The 18,402-nt window shown below is 31.3% G+C and overlaps 4 protein-coding genes across 4 annotated transcripts; 2 read left to right on the top strand and 2 right to left on the bottom strand.

Moving 5' to 3' along the window:
- Window positions 1-283: 283 nt before the first annotated feature.
- LOC116777524 (ATP-dependent RNA helicase Ddx1) lies at window positions 284-6,378 on the bottom strand. The gene is made up of 13 exons (XM_032671132.2): window positions 5,833-6,378; window positions 5,562-5,679; window positions 5,268-5,434; window positions 4,924-5,055; window positions 4,662-4,851; window positions 3,782-3,969; window positions 3,415-3,539; window positions 3,066-3,197; window positions 2,190-2,404; window positions 1,964-2,079; window positions 1,496-1,603; window positions 749-883; window positions 284-464 (listed from the first exon to the last, which is right to left on the bottom strand). The coding sequence occupies exons 1-13, from the start codon at window positions 6,280-6,282 to the stop codon at window positions 360-362; spliced, it is 2,181 nt and encodes a 726-aa protein (XP_032527023.2). The 5' UTR covers window positions 6,283-6,378; the 3' UTR covers window positions 284-359.
- A 366-nt stretch (window positions 6,379-6,744) lies between these two features.
- On the top strand, window positions 6,745-7,496 carry LOC116777841 (ATP synthase subunit C lysine N-methyltransferase). The gene has a single exon (XM_032671591.2). It carries the CDS (start codon window positions 6,843-6,845, stop codon window positions 7,434-7,436), a length of 594 nt encoding a protein of 197 aa, XP_032527482.2. The 5' UTR covers window positions 6,745-6,842; the 3' UTR covers window positions 7,437-7,496.
- On the bottom strand, window positions 7,442-8,915 carry LOC116777840 (probable 18S rRNA (guanine-N(7))-methyltransferase). Its single transcript, XM_032671590.2, has 6 exons — window positions 8,739-8,915; window positions 8,628-8,665; window positions 8,364-8,542; window positions 8,073-8,266; window positions 7,765-7,954; window positions 7,442-7,681 (listed from the first exon to the last, which is right to left on the bottom strand). Exons 1-6 carry the CDS (start codon window positions 8,775-8,777, stop codon window positions 7,491-7,493), a joined length of 831 nt encoding a protein of 276 aa, XP_032527481.1. The 5' UTR covers window positions 8,778-8,915; the 3' UTR covers window positions 7,442-7,490.
- A 188-nt stretch (window positions 8,916-9,103) lies between these two features.
- On the top strand, window positions 9,104-18,288 carry LOC116777212 (DNA replication ATP-dependent helicase/nuclease DNA2). The gene is made up of 23 exons (XM_032670621.2): window positions 9,104-9,221; window positions 9,311-9,746; window positions 9,864-9,997; window positions 10,083-10,219; window positions 10,353-10,563; window positions 10,950-11,171; window positions 11,236-11,371; window positions 11,556-11,712; window positions 11,890-12,005; window positions 12,090-12,207; window positions 12,654-12,842; window positions 13,131-13,231; window positions 13,527-13,665; window positions 14,122-14,256; window positions 14,546-14,712; window positions 15,007-15,112; window positions 15,421-15,535; window positions 15,707-15,796; window positions 15,938-16,041; window positions 16,279-16,462; window positions 16,564-16,737; window positions 17,272-17,454; window positions 17,670-18,288. Exons 1-23 carry the CDS (start codon window positions 9,195-9,197, stop codon window positions 17,859-17,861), a joined length of 3,573 nt encoding a protein of 1,190 aa, XP_032526512.2. The 5' UTR covers window positions 9,104-9,194; the 3' UTR covers window positions 17,862-18,288.
- The last annotated feature ends 114 nt before the right edge of the window (window positions 18,289-18,402 follow it).

Here is an 18,402-nt window from a genome sequence, read left to right on the forward strand (position 1 = left end):
ATTGGCAAAATATTTTAAGATTCCAGCGCGAATGTAGTCATAGCATTAAAAATATTGTAATATACATATGAACTGAACAGTAAAGCTGATTTTATCGGTTATTATTGTTATCTGTTATGTGTATAACTAAAATTTAAGAAACTTTTTTAATACAAAACTATTTTCGATAACAAAATTAAATTATTAACAAATGTATTTTTGAATTTATTTCGATATCACTAACTTTTAATTTTATTGAGGGGAGCAACAAAAGGTTACGTTTAGAGGATTTAAAAATGATAAATAGTTTTTAAAGCCTTTATTATAAGTATGGAGATTATGGTTTAAAGTTTAAATACAATGAGTAATAATTTAGCATTTTACATAACATCGACGTTATAATGAATCCTTAAATAGCACACCTGAGCCTGTGATTCTAATTCCTTCAACGACCGCACCTTTGGCGCCATCTGACTGACATGATCCTTAAAACAAAAAATATCTATGAAACATGTTACATAGAATTTAAACCTTCATAAAATAACAGACTATAAAAATAATGATTGCAAAAAAATAGATAATTTTATATATTTATAGCTATGTCATACAAATATAGTGAATTATTTTTACAATAATTATGAATACTTAATAATATATATCAGAGTAAAATATATATTAGTTACAAAAGCCATTATCATTACTAATTATATTTGGCTAATAAATTACTATAAAAAAATAATATAATATGAATAATTAAATAGGTATGTACCTGATACCCTGAGCTCATCTGTTTCCTCTTCTGTCCATATACCACCTTACCATCAAACTCATTGCACGGAACAACCATGTCAGTCTCAATTTGTTGTATGGTAACATTCAAATGATCCTCAATGTCGGCTAGATACTGAAATATGGTAAACAATTTAATGAATAACTACAATAACTATTACATACTGACTAACATGTTTTGATTATTATTTATATATTTTTTGATGTTCTAGGTGCTGGTAAAAATGTAAGTCTTCTTTAAAAAAAAAAAGCCTTTAGTCCATTCGACAAACTCCTTAGTGTATTCTCCACACAGTAGTCGAGATTTTATATCGCCCGCAAAATATAAACGTTAACAATGGCAAAATATTGCATGATTCCAATGAAGCCATAGCAAAAAACAACTACGATAAAACAGATTTAATGTCTGGAAGTATTGTTTTATATTATGAAAAGAAATCTCGATTTATTTGAGTACAAACATCTAGATTTCTAAAAGGGGCATCATGTATTGTTAATATTCATCTTTATAAATCTATTAATATAGACGATTTTTTTAAAGATATTTTCATTGAAATATTTTTTTGTGTGAGTCTAACCTTTCGTCACCATTTTTTTCTATTGAATCTGGTTTGTGTGCAAAATATTATTTTCCTATTCTATCACCGTAATGTACGAAATTTTATCCCAAAACCAAAACTATTAATTTAATAGGGGAGCCAAGTAATTTTGCAAATTATATATATACCTGGGATTCCTGGTACCACATACAGCAGCCTTTTGGCCGTTCGTCCTTCAAATTTGTGTTCCAACAGTTCCGGCCGCGGGAGGAACACCACTCACCGTGATACCACACCTACAACAACCAAATGTATGACAGAATATTTGTCTAACTGGTAACTAACTGCATTTCACATGTTTCAATAAAATATTTAGAAGATCATAAATAACATAATCTGGCTGGAAAATTTTATACAACCGTTTACCATAAACAAGATTTTTTTTGTTAATCATCTTCTTCTTAATTACCTTAAATCTTAATCTTATGTATCCATATTTTTTTTTATCTGTATTTACTCATTGATTTTTAATTCATTTGTAGATTAGACTGCAGATCCTGGTCATCATTCATTTTAATATGTAATGATGTAGCTTATGTTCCTACTCATGCACACAGAAATACATAAATATTATACATATATATAAAACGGCCTACCTTTTCGGGTACAGTGGCGACCAGACTTATGGCCAGACCCATACGATCAGCTCTACCAACACGACCAATGCGATGAACGTAGTTCGACTTCTCATCAGGTAGAGTAATGTTTATCACTGGAAACGAATTATACATTTACTTAAGTATAACTATATTATTATACAAGAAAATTTATTAATTCTAAATTCAAAAATTCCCCATTTCTTTTCACATTCTCAATACTTACTAAAAGGCAATCCGGATATATCGATTCCTCGAGCCGCTACGTCTGTACATATGAGAAATTTGACGCGGCTCTGTTTGAACATCTCAAGGTTTTCTTTCCTCTCCTTGGGTTTTCTATCACTGTGAAGACATACACAAGAGAAGTCTTCACCGAAAGACTTCAAGAACCGCTCCATGTTATCACAGTCCAGCTTCGTACGGCAGAAGATTATGGCTCTGAATAATGATATATGAAAGAAAACACTCGGATTATGTTACAACTGTTTACAATGATTAAGATAATAATGAAGTAAATGATAATAAGACTTTTCATCGGACGTAGACAAATAAGACGTAGCTAAGATCTGTGACCGCGTAGATATATTAAAATTTAAACGTATTGAGGCTTTGAACGCGCCAACGAACCCATCACATCCCCTTTGATACGCGTTACTATATTCGAGGTATTATTTGAATTATTTAGGTCTGGTGACAAATGAACTATCTCGGACCCTTGGCCGTTTGAATAAAAAAAAATAATTGTGAATAGTTCTATAATTGAAGGAGTAATAGCATAACAAACATGTAGTCGAATTAACAATTATCTCATTGTTGAAGTTGTTTAAAAAGTAGCCTAATTTACTCCTTACGAAACTACCAAGCTAGAGCGAAAATCCCCTCAAACTCGGCCAATCGTTCCAGATAATAGCCGGAACAAACAGACAGACGAACAAAAGTGTTTAAAACTACATTCTTCATGCAGCTAACTTTCATTAAAAGGGGTTTAGCGAAAATCTATCATTTCGAAATTACAGACAGGCACTTGTCATTTTATTTATTAGTATAGATGATCGGCTTTCCTATACATAATGAGTTAAATTATCTTTGTTATACAAACCTGTCCATCTTGTGTGCTCTGATGGCTCGTACACAGTACGTTCCTTTGAGTACCTTCACAGCCTCCGACAGGGTCTCCGGCGACATGTTATCTATATTGTCTCTGGCATGAACACCGTCGGTCAGTATTTTTCTGTAAAAAAAAAAAAATTTCAATGTTTAATAATTTCATTTTTATTAAAAATATATTACATACTAGCTTCAATATAAATTAAGAGAGCTAGAAAATATTCTAAATCAAACTTCTTTTTATGTGACCCTTCTACACTATAGCGTATTGCTATCCAAAGGATAAAAAAATCCTAGCTTTTTTATTGCGTTGCGATTTAATGTTAGCAATAATAACAAACTTCTGTGCTGTCTCCCAGGATTTGTCTTCCTGTGGATCAACATTCACCACGACATGATGAACTGTCTCCGGCACTGAATCTTCGCCTTTCAGATCCACCCATGTGGGGAAATGCATCAGTTTTTCCTGAAGGACAATACAAACTTTTAGATTATTTCATACATTATGCAGACTAGAGTAACTTTTTACTTACATTGTTCTCATTCATCTTGTTTATTTTTCAATTGGTTTAAATAGTTCGAGTTACATAATAAAAATAACAATTATGTAACGATCATCAACTATGACTTATAGGTTATACGTTAGCTAACGAGCGAGAGTTCTTCAGACGTACTAAGTGCTTATAAGCAACAGATATGATAACATACCGCCATTTTCTTAACTTCGAAAGCGTGTAATGTAGCAGAGCAGACAACCATCTGGAGGCGTCTCCCGTCTGAAGTGACCTTCGGTATCTGTCTATGGAGACGTTCGATCATGTCGCCGCAACCAGACTTGAGCAACCCATCAGCCTCATCCAGCACAAAGAACCGACAGTGGGTTAGAGCCAGGTAGCCTTCATAACATTTTTTTTTTCATTAAATCATCAAAATCATCTGGTAACGCAAGTTACGTGGCATTTCTCTTTTACGAAAATTAATTTACTTAAAAAATTTTTTTTTTGTTTCTTATTTATTTCACTGAATGCTTTAAAACTTATAATGAAAATCAGTACAAATATAATAACATTTAAATAAATAAGAGGATATTAAATATATATTTTTTTTAAGGTTGGCATAGTCTTTATGAATTTTAAGACATTTTTTTTTGTTATCAAATTTAATCAATAGTTTTATGATGTATGTGTGAAAAACTTCATTGAATTGTATTGAAGATATAATTATCAAAACTTTAATTTGTGTAATTAAAAATAAAATATTGTAAAAATACATAAAATTAAGCATGTTGTGAAAATTACTATCTCCGTTTTGGGACCCTGAGTTAAATAAATCTAAATATATACCTAGCTTATGTTATTTACAGAAAAAAAAAATTAAAATAATATGTGATCTATATTTTAAATTTAACAATTTTTAAATATGATATTATGTGATGTTAAATAACAATTGACATATGTCATGGGGAGTAACTCTGAAAAATCTAAATGGTCCAACATTAATAAAAACTATTTTAAACATATCTGGTCCTATCAATGAATTTTAAAAAATAGACTGTACAGTGACTATTATTAATAAATAGACATCTAACCTCCTTGAATGAGATCTTCAATCCTGCCGGGTGTGCCAACAACAATGTCTATACCAGCATTGAGTTGACTTATTTGATCCTTCACATTTATACCACCCGCGACTAAAAGCTCTCTTATTTTTGGATTATCTATATACTTCTTGAACAGTGTAATCTGATTGCATGTTTGTTCTGCTAACTCTCGTGATGGCTGGAATTGAACAAAAACTTTTTTATTAACAAATAAATGAAGTACATAGCCGAAGTCTTGTAATTTTTTTACCTCAATTATAATAGCCTGGGGTGCATTATTTACTTGTTTTGCTCCTTCACATGCCACAGAACAAACTGGGTTGTTTTTGACATATTCTCTTGGAGCATTTGCTATAGCAATGTGTTCACAGTTAGGTGGATACTAAAACAATATTGTTTATTAATAGTCAGTAGACAACTGACAAATAAAATATTTTAATTTAGACATATATATCTAATATAATATTATATAAGTATATTTTATATACAATTTAATTTAATTTATTATAAGATATTTATTAGGATTTATAACAAACTAAAGATTGAACACAATTTTCTAGTTATTAAAATGGATGTATGGAAAATTATCAGTACCTTAAAGGGTGTGTTGCCAAAATTAAAACTTATTTCCGCATTCTTCAGCACCACGGCTGGGAAATAACAGTCTGATCTACGAGACTGATCCAGTTTAAATGCCAACCCCAAATCTTGACCATTCTTGTAAAAACGTATATCACCATTGTTTAGATTAAGTAGACAACCTGCATGTAAGAATATTTTTAAATTGACAAAAGGTTATAAATTCACAAAAAGATAAGAAAAGCAATATAAACAAGTAAAATTGGATTTATTTCAGTAAGAAATTTTAAAATAATTTTTTGTACTTACCAATTACATCATTCTTGCCATAAGCCTCTCCATAGTCATCAAATTGTTTACAATTTGATTTTTTCCCAGTGCCACCAAATCCAAAACCAAGCCGGTCTGTCCCAAGATCCAGGTTAGCCTGTGGTAGTAAATATATTTTATAATTATTATAAAAAATTTATTTATAAAATTCAATAGTTGCACAATATATGTTCACATTAAAAAATATATTGAATAGAAAAAATGAAATTTAAAATAAAGCCAATTATGATTCAACGTCATATATACGTACACCTGGTGCTGACCAGCCAACACGGCACAATCCTTCATCAGTGACAGTAGCTTCATAATAATAGACACCTTTAGTATGTATACCTTTAGTGGCTCTGCATCCATGCCATGCATTAAAATGTCTAGACTGACATCGCAATCCATCTGGAGTTACAGCTAGAGCCTCAGTACGATCAAAGAAAGACATTGTACACTCTCCTGATACAGCCTGTATTATTCTACTAGTTTTACCGTCTTGAATATCTTTTAATGTTTCCCAAACTATCTGAAGTATTGGCAGACAAAAAGCGCCGGTTTTACCACTACCAGTCTCGGCTGCCATAAGAACGTCTCCACCACCAAGAATAAGAGGAATTGCCTCAGCTTGAACGTCGGTAGGAAGGGTCCATTCCATTTCATCTATCGCCTTCCCTAGTTCAGGAAGCATTCCAAATTCCTCAAATGCAGTCATTTTTATAATTAAATATTTTTCAAATAGGAAATTATGATTTCTCGTCCGGCGAAAATTATTGTGTCACCTACGTCACTCACCCACATGAAAAACTCTATGTAAAGACAGGGACACTGAAGTCTGAGGACAAGTCTAGAAATATTAAAATCTTATTTTGTATGTATGTAGCTAAGAATAAATTGACATAAAAAAAATATTAACGACCATATATAAATTTGATTACTTAACACTTCCAAAATGAACGAAGTAAAAACAAAAAATTTCAGAAAGAATCCCTTAACATATAGAAAACTATTTTTTTGGCAGTCGGGTGTATTTAAATAAAATAGTCAATTATTATAAAAGATAACATTTCCGAGTATTATGTTAATCAAAATTATATTTCAATGTGTATTTCAGATCGTTGCGTATTTTTAGTGACTATCGTCCATGTGTCTTTCAAATCACCGACAGCTACTAGGATGACATTTGTTGTCATCTGACTCTTGACAATCCCCGTTTTATCATTTGGCACCATGAATTAAAAATAGTATTTGTATGCCTAGTTATCATTATATAAAATGGATATTGAAATTGCAAATGACACAGAATATAGAAGATTAAGTAAATTATCACCAGTAGGAAAAGTTTTAATTTATGGTACAGGTGGATTAGCAATCGGAGTAAGTGTTGTATGTATACCGTTCGTGTCGCCGGCCTTCAGAAAAATTTGTTTACCTTATGTACCAGCCACCACAGAACAATTGTTGGGTGTATGTAATGCCTTAAAAGGCCATAGTGGAAGACTCTTGGATGTGGGTTCTGGTGATGGCAGAATAGTGTTCACAGCGGCGAAATTAGGTTTCAAGGCTGTTGGTGTGGAATTGAATCCAATTTTGGTACTTTACTCTAGAATGTCAGCTCTTTTAAACAAACAATACAATGAGACTAGATTCTACAGGAAGAATCTATGGACTTTCAATTTGTTACCCTATAACAACATAGTGATTTTTGGTGTCGAGCAGATGATGATGGAATTTGAGAAAAAGCTGCTGCAAGAAGCTAGCGATGGTACAGTTGTAGTGGCTTGCAGATTTCCGTTACCAAATATGGTGCCTATAGAGACTATAGGACACGGTGTGGATACAGTGTGGAAATATGTCATTAAGAAATAAATAAAATATGTATATATATTTATTGTATCTTAGTTTTTAATAAATAGTAAAGAATCAGAATCTTCCACTTCTCTTCCTTCCAGTGTATTTAGTATCGGGTTTCGTATCCTTGCCCTGTTTCCTTCTCCTTTCCTTTTTCTCTAGTAACCAAGCTTTAGTATTTTTTAAAGGTTTCCCTCTTGCAGCTCTCATGGCTTCCCTTTTAGCATATTTAACTTGTAATGAATTATTACTTTCATCTGTACCTGTAAATTTATTTGTTTTTTAAACAATTTGCAATTGAATAACTTCAGTGTTTTATGATAATGTAATACTCATATTAATTTACCAAGAGCTTGAGGCAAAGGTGCTGCACCTCCCGTCATTAACACTAAGAAGAATTTCTTAGCCTTAGCCGAGTTTGGGTAATCAACAACAACTCCTCCATAGAAACCTGCCTTCATGGCTTGAGATGTTAACAGATCTAATTGACTCTCATTTTCAGGGTAAAATTGAAACACCGCCCTAGCTGACCTCGACTAAAAATAGAATTTGTTTTATTACACTAATTACAAAAAAAATATATGTATGTAAGAATTCAACATATAAGTGTTATGATAATCAATATGTGATACATAGTAAAATCAATGATCATACCAGTGAGGCATATAAAGAACTGAAGAAATTATAAAGTCTTTTGACTGGATTGTGTGATTTTTTGTCTGCATTAAACAGCCACTGTATAGCAGACACAGAGACTGCACCATCAAAGCTGCCAGCCTTAAATGGCACTCCTTGACCCATGTCTGAAAGAATGAGGTCACCCTCGGTCTCCCTCTCTAAAGCTACATCTATTAAAAAAATATAAGATTAATATTTAACTTGCAAGAAAGAAGTATGATTTAATTTATAAGGTATACACATAGGAAAAAATATAAGTCAAAATACCTAACATGGCAGGGGAAATGTCTAATCCAATCCACATGTGTCCATTTTCTTCTAATACAGTTCCGGATAAGCCTGATCCACATCCAATATCCAACAGCAAACATGGGGTATCTTCAGGAAGTATCAATAATTCTATGCATCTTTCAGTCATCTGCCCCTGAATGTCTATGATCCTTGTGCTGCAAGGAGGAATTAGGAATGTGTTTAAACTGAAATTAGTTATCTATTAAAGAATATAAGGACTTTTTAAAGTTATCAACTTACTTTTGTGTATACTTTCTCGCTTCATCTTCATTATAAAACTAAAATGAAATGATAATTATAATGTGGAACAATTACTTACATAAATATGACAATAAATGTTTAAATACTTACAATTTCGGGTGGTGCTTGATGTTCTGGTCTTCGAGCCATTTTGATACCGTAGTTTTTATGTAAACAGCATTAAATTTATACAAATAAAACCCTGGTTTCAATTATTGATAACCTCAAATATAAAGTATAAACACATTTCAATATATATCAAAACCTGTCAAGTTCTCTGTCAAATTGTCAATGGCAGATTTTTTAACTAATAAAATAGATTCTTTGAATAACCAAATTAATAAAAAATTTACAAAACTGATTAAAAAAATCAAAAGCATTAATTGAAGTAAACAAAAATAAATTTTGTGTCTTGAATACTGAAAAGTCTATCCTCCAGAAAGTATCTAAAATGTGAACATCAAGTTTGACAGCGCGGGAATAACACGAAAGTTGATAACAAATATTATAAGAAATCGATACTTACATGTTAATAATATAACACAGAAAATAAATATAATTAATAATATGCAAGAAAGTTCGAGTTCCAAAAAGGTATAGAATATAGTTTAAAATAATACAAATGTTCATTATATAAAATTCATTGAATAATCTTTATTAATTTTCCCTTTTGCCATTTTTAGAAATCAGCTCCAAATAAGCAGCAGACAATCCTAAATTTCTTTGGAAATGCCTCAGACCTTAATAAAACACGTAATCAAGAAGCCTGTTCAGAAGGAAAATCTAAGACACTTAAAAGAAAAGCCCATTCACCCTCAAAAATTCACTTAGACTCAATTTCACATAAAGTAACAGGGAAATTTAGTTCCGATAATAATACTACTAAAAAGTTAAGGATGGATACAAATACCTTAAACGATTTGAAAGGCAAACATATAGAACATGATGCTATAAAAGTGAAGTCGCCTAAGAAGAAAAATATTTTAAGCTGCAAAAGTGGCTTAAGTTTAAACAAGGAAAGTAATGTTGAAAATATATCAAAACATTATGAGCTTGAATCAATGAATCAAAAGGAAAATATATGTAATAGAAAAATTGAAATAACTTGTAGTTCAACTGGTAATATTAAAACTCTTCATAGCACTTTATTAATAAATACATATTTCATTCAATATTTATTAAAACTATCATAATTTATTTTATGCATAATTATGATTTTTTTTTATTTGGTTACAGATTTGTCGAATGACCCAAATATATCACAAAATGATATCAACTCACAACCATCACACGATGGTTCCAGCTCCAATGAACAGAGGATTAGTCGTGCTGAAATCGATGATATATTCATAGACGACTTTGATTTAGAGGTTTATTATATTTTAATTAATATTATAATTTTATAAATATTCTTATATTCATTTCTATGCTGCATGTACTCTTTATTATTTTAAGGATATCAAAGATGATTTGGATTTGACGACCATGCAGAGGTGTAAGATACTTGATATCATAAAACATCCACAGTCATTTGAAATCATATTGAAAAATAATATAAATAATAGAGGAACTGTTTTCATAGAGGGAAATTGGTAATTAGTACTATTAATATAATTATTTGATTAAATAAGAAACTTATGTAATGTTATTGAAGCATAAATTAAGTGAGGTTTTTAATGTTTGAGAGAATTCTTCACTATTAATAAATACATACAAATATTTCAGGTTGAACACATACCTTCAAACCGGGGATATAGTTAGCATTCTGGCATCTCGAGACTCGTCTGGTCGGTTTAGAATAAATAATACGCAAGGTCTCCTTGTGTTGAGGCCAGACCATTTAATATCTTCAACCAGTGTCGTCTCTGGTGTGTTCTGTAGACGGAAAGCTGTGTTACAAGAAAGATGGAAGGGAATTGATTCTGCATCAGTTACTGTGAGGGACATCATTTATTACTTCAATTAAACAAGACAGTTAAATATTCTTTTAAAAAACTAAAATTGTAATGTTCTTCCTTAAGAGTTAATTAGTTTTAATAAAAATAAAAAAATTGTTGATGGATGGAAATCTGCAATTTATTATTTATTTCTGTTTAATTCTTATGTTAATAAAAAAAAAAAATGCATGTGTATTGCATAATATTAGAAAAACAATGGTTATAATAAAATTGTTACTGAAACTAAACATTCTCTTGGCAAGTTAACTATAGTTAAAAGTAACATGGTAGTATTTTAAATGCACAATTTTTTTTTTTTGATCTGTAATACCACATTTAAAATAACTGTCTCATTATTTGATTGAATTAAATGAATATTTTTCAGATGACAATTGGTACATTGGTTCACGAAATGGTACAGAGAGCTTTAACTCAGAAAATTTCAAATGTGCCACAAATTAAAGTTTTATGTGAAAATATAATTAAGGAATCCATTGAGATGTTGTTTGATGCTGGGATAACGGAGGCAGATGTGAGAACAAACATGCAGGTGTATTTAGAACCGCTGGCGGAATTTATGCAGATGTATGTGGTTAATGATAAAATGGTATGTAATGTTTTGAATATATATTAATATATAGTTGAATATCTATTAATAAATATTTTTTCAGATTGACTCAAAGAAATATCAGTGGAAAGGTAAAGTAGAGAAAGTTTTAGACATAGAAGAGAATGTTTGCTGTCCTCAGATGGGTTTGAAAGGCAAAATTGATGCAACACTCGAAGTCACGATTCACAATAGAAAAGGTGCTTTTTTTTTCTACTATAACTAATAAAAAAATAATAATTTTTTAGAATGCCAGTATTAAATTTTATTAGAATTTATTGTGTGTTATAGTAATTACTAATTAATATTCTCAATATTCTTTTTTTAAAATATATGCATATATGGATTCCATGATTTTTGTAGTAATAATTTTTTTTTTATCAGACAAAACCACAACAGTACCATTGGAGTTAAAGAGCGGTCGAGCAAGTGTTTCCGCAGAGCATACAGGACAGCTAGTATTATATGGTATGATGATGAGTGTCCTCGAAGGGAAGGATCCGGCCAGGGGGGACCAGAGGGGCCTGTTGTTGTATCTAAAGTTAGTCTCATCATCATTCAGCTTTATCATCTCTTAAACTCTATTCAAAGAATCTCGTAACGGATAACATTGTATAGCATTTTAAATTTAAGCTTCTATATTTGATCTATTTGAACATGATTTTATCTTGGCCGCCTGTCTGCTTGTACAATAATTTCCAATTAATCAATATTTCAGGGACAAGATAAACATCACTGAAGTTAATTGTGATTATCCGGAGAGACGAGACCTGGTGATGCTTCGTAATGAGCTCGTCCAACATCTAGCAGCAGGACCGAATGATACGTCTCAAGGTGTCTACCAAAACAATTATTATACATATATCTAACAGAGATCTAACATTTGTTTGGGCTATTTTAAATAATATGATTCCACAGACGAGTTAACGGATATCGAAGATTTGGGGAAGTACCACCAAAGTTTGCCAGAACCGGTGAATCATCACTCTGCCTGCTCTAAATGTGCATATCTCACTCTGTGTTCATTACATTTGTGGTAAGTTATCTATTTACTTTTTATATTTATTACTCTAAAATAAATAAATCAATAATTAGTTAGAGTAGCCAATGAAATAAGGGCATATTTTCATTGGTCGATAAGGCCCGCATTCGGGGTGCGGGAGATTTCTGTAACGCATGCCATAGGGCCCGCAAAGAGTTTATCGTTTTCACTGGTCGTCAGAGCCCGCATACGGGGTGCGGGTGATTTCTATAACGCATGCGAATTCCGTTATTCCGGAATGCGGATATCACCCGCACACGTTTAATCGACCGAGTTATCGACCAGTGGATTTCATTGGTAGTTAGCTCGCATGCGGGTACTCCCCGCAATCGAGCTAACTACCGACTTATCGACCAATGAAAATGCGCCTTAAAACACAAGCGTCACGAAGTCAAAATCTGTCTGATAAAAATATAATATTTTATAATAATATTTTTCAGGCATACAAATGGACCTACAGTACCAAGTGGCCACCCTTTAAGCAAACTCAAAAGTACAGCCCTGGGACACCTTTCCTCTGAACATATACAGTACTTCCTTAAATGGGCGAGCTTACTTCGTGTAGAGGAGAAAATGCAGCTGATGACGTCACCAATACACGCCCTGTGGACTGATAGCACTGATATTCGGTACGTCCGTAAATAATTACTAAGTCATAAACAAAATACTGTTCTATTATATGGGTTAATGTGGTTTGCTATCATGGGTTGGTGAAATTAATAAAAAAAATCTCCTTTAATTTATTTTGACCAGTATTGAGTGACCCTTGTGAATGTTTATAACATGTAATATTGACAGACAGATTTTGTTATTGATTCAAAAATATTCAATACAAAGCTTATAACTTTGTGTATAATGTTTTACACCTTTATTTTGAACATTTGGGATTTATTCGTTAAAATAATTGTATATTACAGATCTAAACGTGGAAGTTGTGCTCCGAATTTAACTCTGAGTCGTGTTTCAAGTTCCAACGGCAGATACTTACATGTCTTCATTAGAAACGGAACAAAAACAGGTGTTACTACTATATATATTACTTATTAATATTAGTAATATCAATTTCAATACTAGATTTCACTCTCTGGTTTGCTTGTAAATTTGAAGTATTCTATAATATATTTATATCTTTAGGACAGGCGGTATTTGTTACATAAAAAAACAGGCAGTAATCCTTCTCAGGCCTATGAAATCTATATATATGTATACCCTAAAATGGGTTGGGTAGTTTTTCCATAACTGAATAACACACACACAATATTATAATCTATTCATATAATATAAAGCATCTTTATATTTGTGGTTGTTTTCAGAGACGCTCAGTGGTACGCAGTATATTAAAGGACCACAAGCAGGTGATTTTTCTATAGTGAGCATAGATAATAGACCCTGGGTTGCAGCCGGAGCGGTTACATTAAGCGACTCCAAAGAATTGCAAATATTATTGGACAGGTAAAAACTTACTTCATATACACTAAAAGGCAAAAGAAAAAAAGATGTTTCTTTAAATTAAAATTAGAATATTTTTTAACGTTTAATAGCTTGTGAAAGATTATATAGAGTTAATTGCTTGATTGAAGAAAGATAATTAGGGAATATAACAATACCTTATCTTTTCTCAATATAAGGTATCCTTATAACGAGTTGTAATTGACAAACTGGTTGTCTGTCATTCGAGAGTAATTAAAAAATGTATGTATACCTAACAATAGTAATTAATTTATATTGTAACAGCGAAGCAAACAGTCGTTTATGTAAGAAAAAAGTGAGGATATAATAACTCTACCAACTTTATATTTTTTAACATTATCTTAAAGTTTAATAAGAATATAATTTTTAATTGTTTTCCTAAATTATTTTTTTATTATTTCTATTTCCAAATTATATATACAGTAATATATTTTCCAGAGACCTATCACTTCGTCTGTCAAGGAACACTAAATACCACATCGACATCTACGAAAGTTACGCTACGACTGTACAAAACCTAACTAACCTCGGTCTGCTTATGGAAGACACCCACCAAGCTTCGAAATTAAGAAAGTAATGCATATTTATTTATTATACATATCATTTATATGTCAGTATTCTGATACCAGAATTGACTACCGAAAAAACAAATTAAATAAATATATGTATAAATATATATTTATATATAATATGTTTCTAAAGTAATTGAATTATCAAACAGATCGTTTCAATGATGTGTATAAAATCATAAAAAGAAAGCTCAGACTGAGCTTTGACTTCTATAATTTTTATACTTAATAAATAAATACTCAACCATTACATTAAAAAAGTTTATATATGTACATATGTTACGTTATTTCAGATTAATAATAGATAAAGAAAGTCCAACGTTCACACAGAAGCTGCCGCCCCGTGTACACAAGCTGAGTAAGGAGTTACTCGTCACACTGAACGAGGAACAACAGGCAGCAGTACTAAGAGTGTTGGAGTGCGATGATTATGTTCTTTTGCAGGGGTTACCTGGCACTGGTAATGATATATACATAGGATTCCTTTCCTGTAGGAATACAAAAATATTGTTGGATAAAATAATATAATAATTGTACCGTCTAAAAAAATAAAAATTTTACTACTGAAACCATTAAAGTAAAACAGTAATCTTATTTTAGGAATAAAACAATCCAGACCACCTAATAAAATGTTCTCACGGATAAGTTATTTACCTATATTCCATGCCAATATATACATATAAGTACCAAATGTCATAAATGCTATGTTTAATCTAATTGTGTAACAAACATGCAAACTATCGTATGTTTCCAGGGAAGACTCAAACTCTGTGTGCGCTGATTCAACTGCTGTGTTCATTGGGTATGCGTGTGTTGGTCACCGCTCACACACATTCAGCCGTCGATACACTGCTTAGCAGGTATGAAACTAACTTAAATACTCATCAATGAACAATAACTACCTTAAATATAACGAAATACTTACTAGACGATTAATCTCCAATGAATTTAATTATAATTTTTATGAACATAACTGATATAAATGAAGAATATATATAAAGTTATTTAATAGAAATATGTATGAGATTTTAAATTTCGATTACAAATATTATATGTAAGCCAGGTTGCTCTGGCCGTGACACAATTATCATATTCGTAAGAACAATTTTATTCGATAATATTTAAACAAATATGTCATCCAGAATTAATTGTTTAATGTTAATTTCAGACTACCTTCATCTCTAAAAGTACTGCGTGTTGGTACTTCGTCGCGAGTATCAGTGTCTGCGGCGGTCAAAGAGTGCACCACAGTGGAACAGTTGACCAACCTTTATAACTCAGTGGTATAGAAATAAATACATACAAACTATATGCGGATATTTCAGGAAAATTTCTTCCTGGATTTATGTTAACTTCGCTGAAAATATTCCTGTAGTATCTATTTAAGACAACAATCTATATAATTCGTAAATAATTTTTATAATAAGTATTATATTGACAATGTCTTGTTACAGCAAGTGGTAGGAGTCACATGTCTCGGAGCGTCTCACGCGTTGCTGTCGAAGAATACATTCGACTTTTGTATTGTGGATGAAGCGACACAAGTGAATATTTTTTTTATAACAATACATGCATAATGAGAGTCCAATAAAAAATAAAAAAAAAGATAACTTTATGTAGAAATTAGCGAAATATCCCGCCATAATATGAACGTTATTAAATATATTACTCACTATAATTTCCAGGTATTACAAAGCACAGTCCTCCGTCCGTTGTTTGCTGCGAATAAATTCGTGTTAGTTGGAGATCCCGAACAACTACCGCCAGTCGTCAGGAGTAGAGATGCTAAGTAAACAATTATAAGATTTAATATAATAATATAATGACAATATAAACTAAAGCATATCTCTTTACTATCCTTATTTCGGAACTGATATGACTATTCCCATACAGAGCTATTATATCCCAAGATTTATACGCAATACGTCGTTATTGTAATAACTATACAACAATATTCTGTTTTGAGATTAATTTATATAAAATATATCAGAATTAACATAGAATATCAACTTATTTTGTCTTTCAGGTTTCTAGGAATGGAGGTGAGCTTATTCCATAGCCTGATGAAGGATAGAACGACGTGTACTCTAAGCCTCCAATACAGAATGAACCAACCTTTAGCAGATCTCGCCAATAAAATTGCGTACAGCAATAGACTTAAATGTGCCAATGAAACTGTAGCAAAGGCAGCACTTAATATAAATAAAATGGTAAGAAAAATAATGATTAAGTCTTGCCAGTAAAGGAATACCTATATTATTAATAACTAGTTATTTGTATAGCCTTAATTTATATTTTGTACATGTTATAGAAACTGTCAGAAAGCTCTTCGGATCAATGGATTACGACTGTGTGCAGTCCGGAACCCGAAGATGCGGCCGTTTTCCTTAATACAAAGATGGAATTATCTGAAGACGCTTCTAAGACTTTGAACAATAAAGACGAAGCTGTGGTTGTGCTAGCTGTGATTAAAATTTTAAAACAGGTAGGTACTTATACGTGTCGTAGAACAACCCATAATTTTTTTACATGGTGTGTAAAAACAAGATAGTTAATATAGTTAACAAAAATATAATGTCATTTTTGTTAACAAAGTTGGTAACTTGTGAATTTTTTTTCTTATCTCCTTATCCACATACATGCCTTTCCTGGTAATTCACTGGAATAATGATTGCTTGTCATAAAAGCAGAAACAACTTCTTTTAAAATCTATTATTAATCCGAACCCCAATGAGCAGTCTATTGAATGAAGTGAAAGAAATTATTTAATGTCTTTTGTAAATGAAATTATATATTGTAAGGAGAGCTAAAACTTTCACGAATATTCATTTAAATGAAACTAATATTTTTTCGGATTACTACGCGTATTATATTATATTTAAAAACTACATACTCCCGATGTTTTGGTTACTTTGCAGCAACCGTGGTCACGGGCGGATGAGATTAAAATCACATAATAAAATACGCGCAGTAATCCGAAAATATTATTTTCATCTATCCATTGTATTTTGTTTTTCAGGCGGGTATATCAGCGTCAGATATAGGGGTGATAGCTCCGTACCGTGATCAAGTCACTTTGCTGAAACGCGTCCTGGACGGTACACAAGTCGAAGCCAGTACTGTAGATCAGTTCCAAGGCAGAGATAAAAGTGTCATAATATACTCTTGTACAAGAAAAGATGATAATTTAAGAAAAGTCAAGGTACGTGCAATTTCTCAGTATTTATCATTAATTTCATTACAAACACGTACATATTAGCCGGAAGCAAAATTTATTTACTTATATTTTGTAAATTCAAGTATATCACTATTTAAACAGGTATTCTTATTTTAATAATTAATACAGCCAAATAATTTAGAATAATCATGTAATGAATATATATACATATATAGCCTTTATTTTTTTTTTTATTCCAGGAAAACGAAGTCCTGAACGACAAACGTCGTCTGGCGGTTAGCGTGACGCGTGCGAAACACAAGTTTATTGTGATCGGTAACATTCGCGCATTGAAAAGATACACTACGATAATGAAACTAGAAGAGGCTTGTAAGACTGTTGATTTGGATGAAGAGGTTGTTACAAACCTGAATAATAAATATGGGTTCTGAATGTCATGGTTACATTGTTATAATTATTATAAGAAATGGCAAAATTATTTTGTGTTTGTGTAAAATCAGATATCATGTTCGTTTGAAATTACCAAAAAAAATTATCATGTGATTTTATTTTATTATAGGTTTATTATTATTATTATTTTATAATTAAATTTAGGTAACGCGGAATATATATGTTTTTTATGTTTATAGCTCTAATGTTAATGAAAAGTTGTTCCTACGTAAATACTGAATTCGCTTTTACGTCGTTAGGTACAAATATGTTAGAATACAATATATGCGTAAGTTTAGTTGTGGATGAGGTATAGAATATGTGGATTTCAATGAAAAAGAACGAAAGTTTATTTTTAAAACTGTACATATGTCTATGAATTATAAATCTCTTGAGTTCTGTAAACGAAACATTTTTTTACAACGAATATAAGCAACTTTTTAAAAGTTATTTTGTTTTATTTATAATTAATTATTTTTTTGTGGGTACTTTGAAAGTCTGAGAACCGCATTGCTTTTCGGACCTAATGGTAAATTTTTTTCA

This window comes from Danaus plexippus, chromosome Z (genome assembly GCF_018135715.1).
Source record: "Danaus plexippus chromosome Z, MEX_DaPlex, whole genome shotgun sequence".
Classification (NCBI taxonomy): domain Eukaryota; kingdom Metazoa; phylum Arthropoda; class Insecta; order Lepidoptera; family Nymphalidae; genus Danaus; species Danaus plexippus.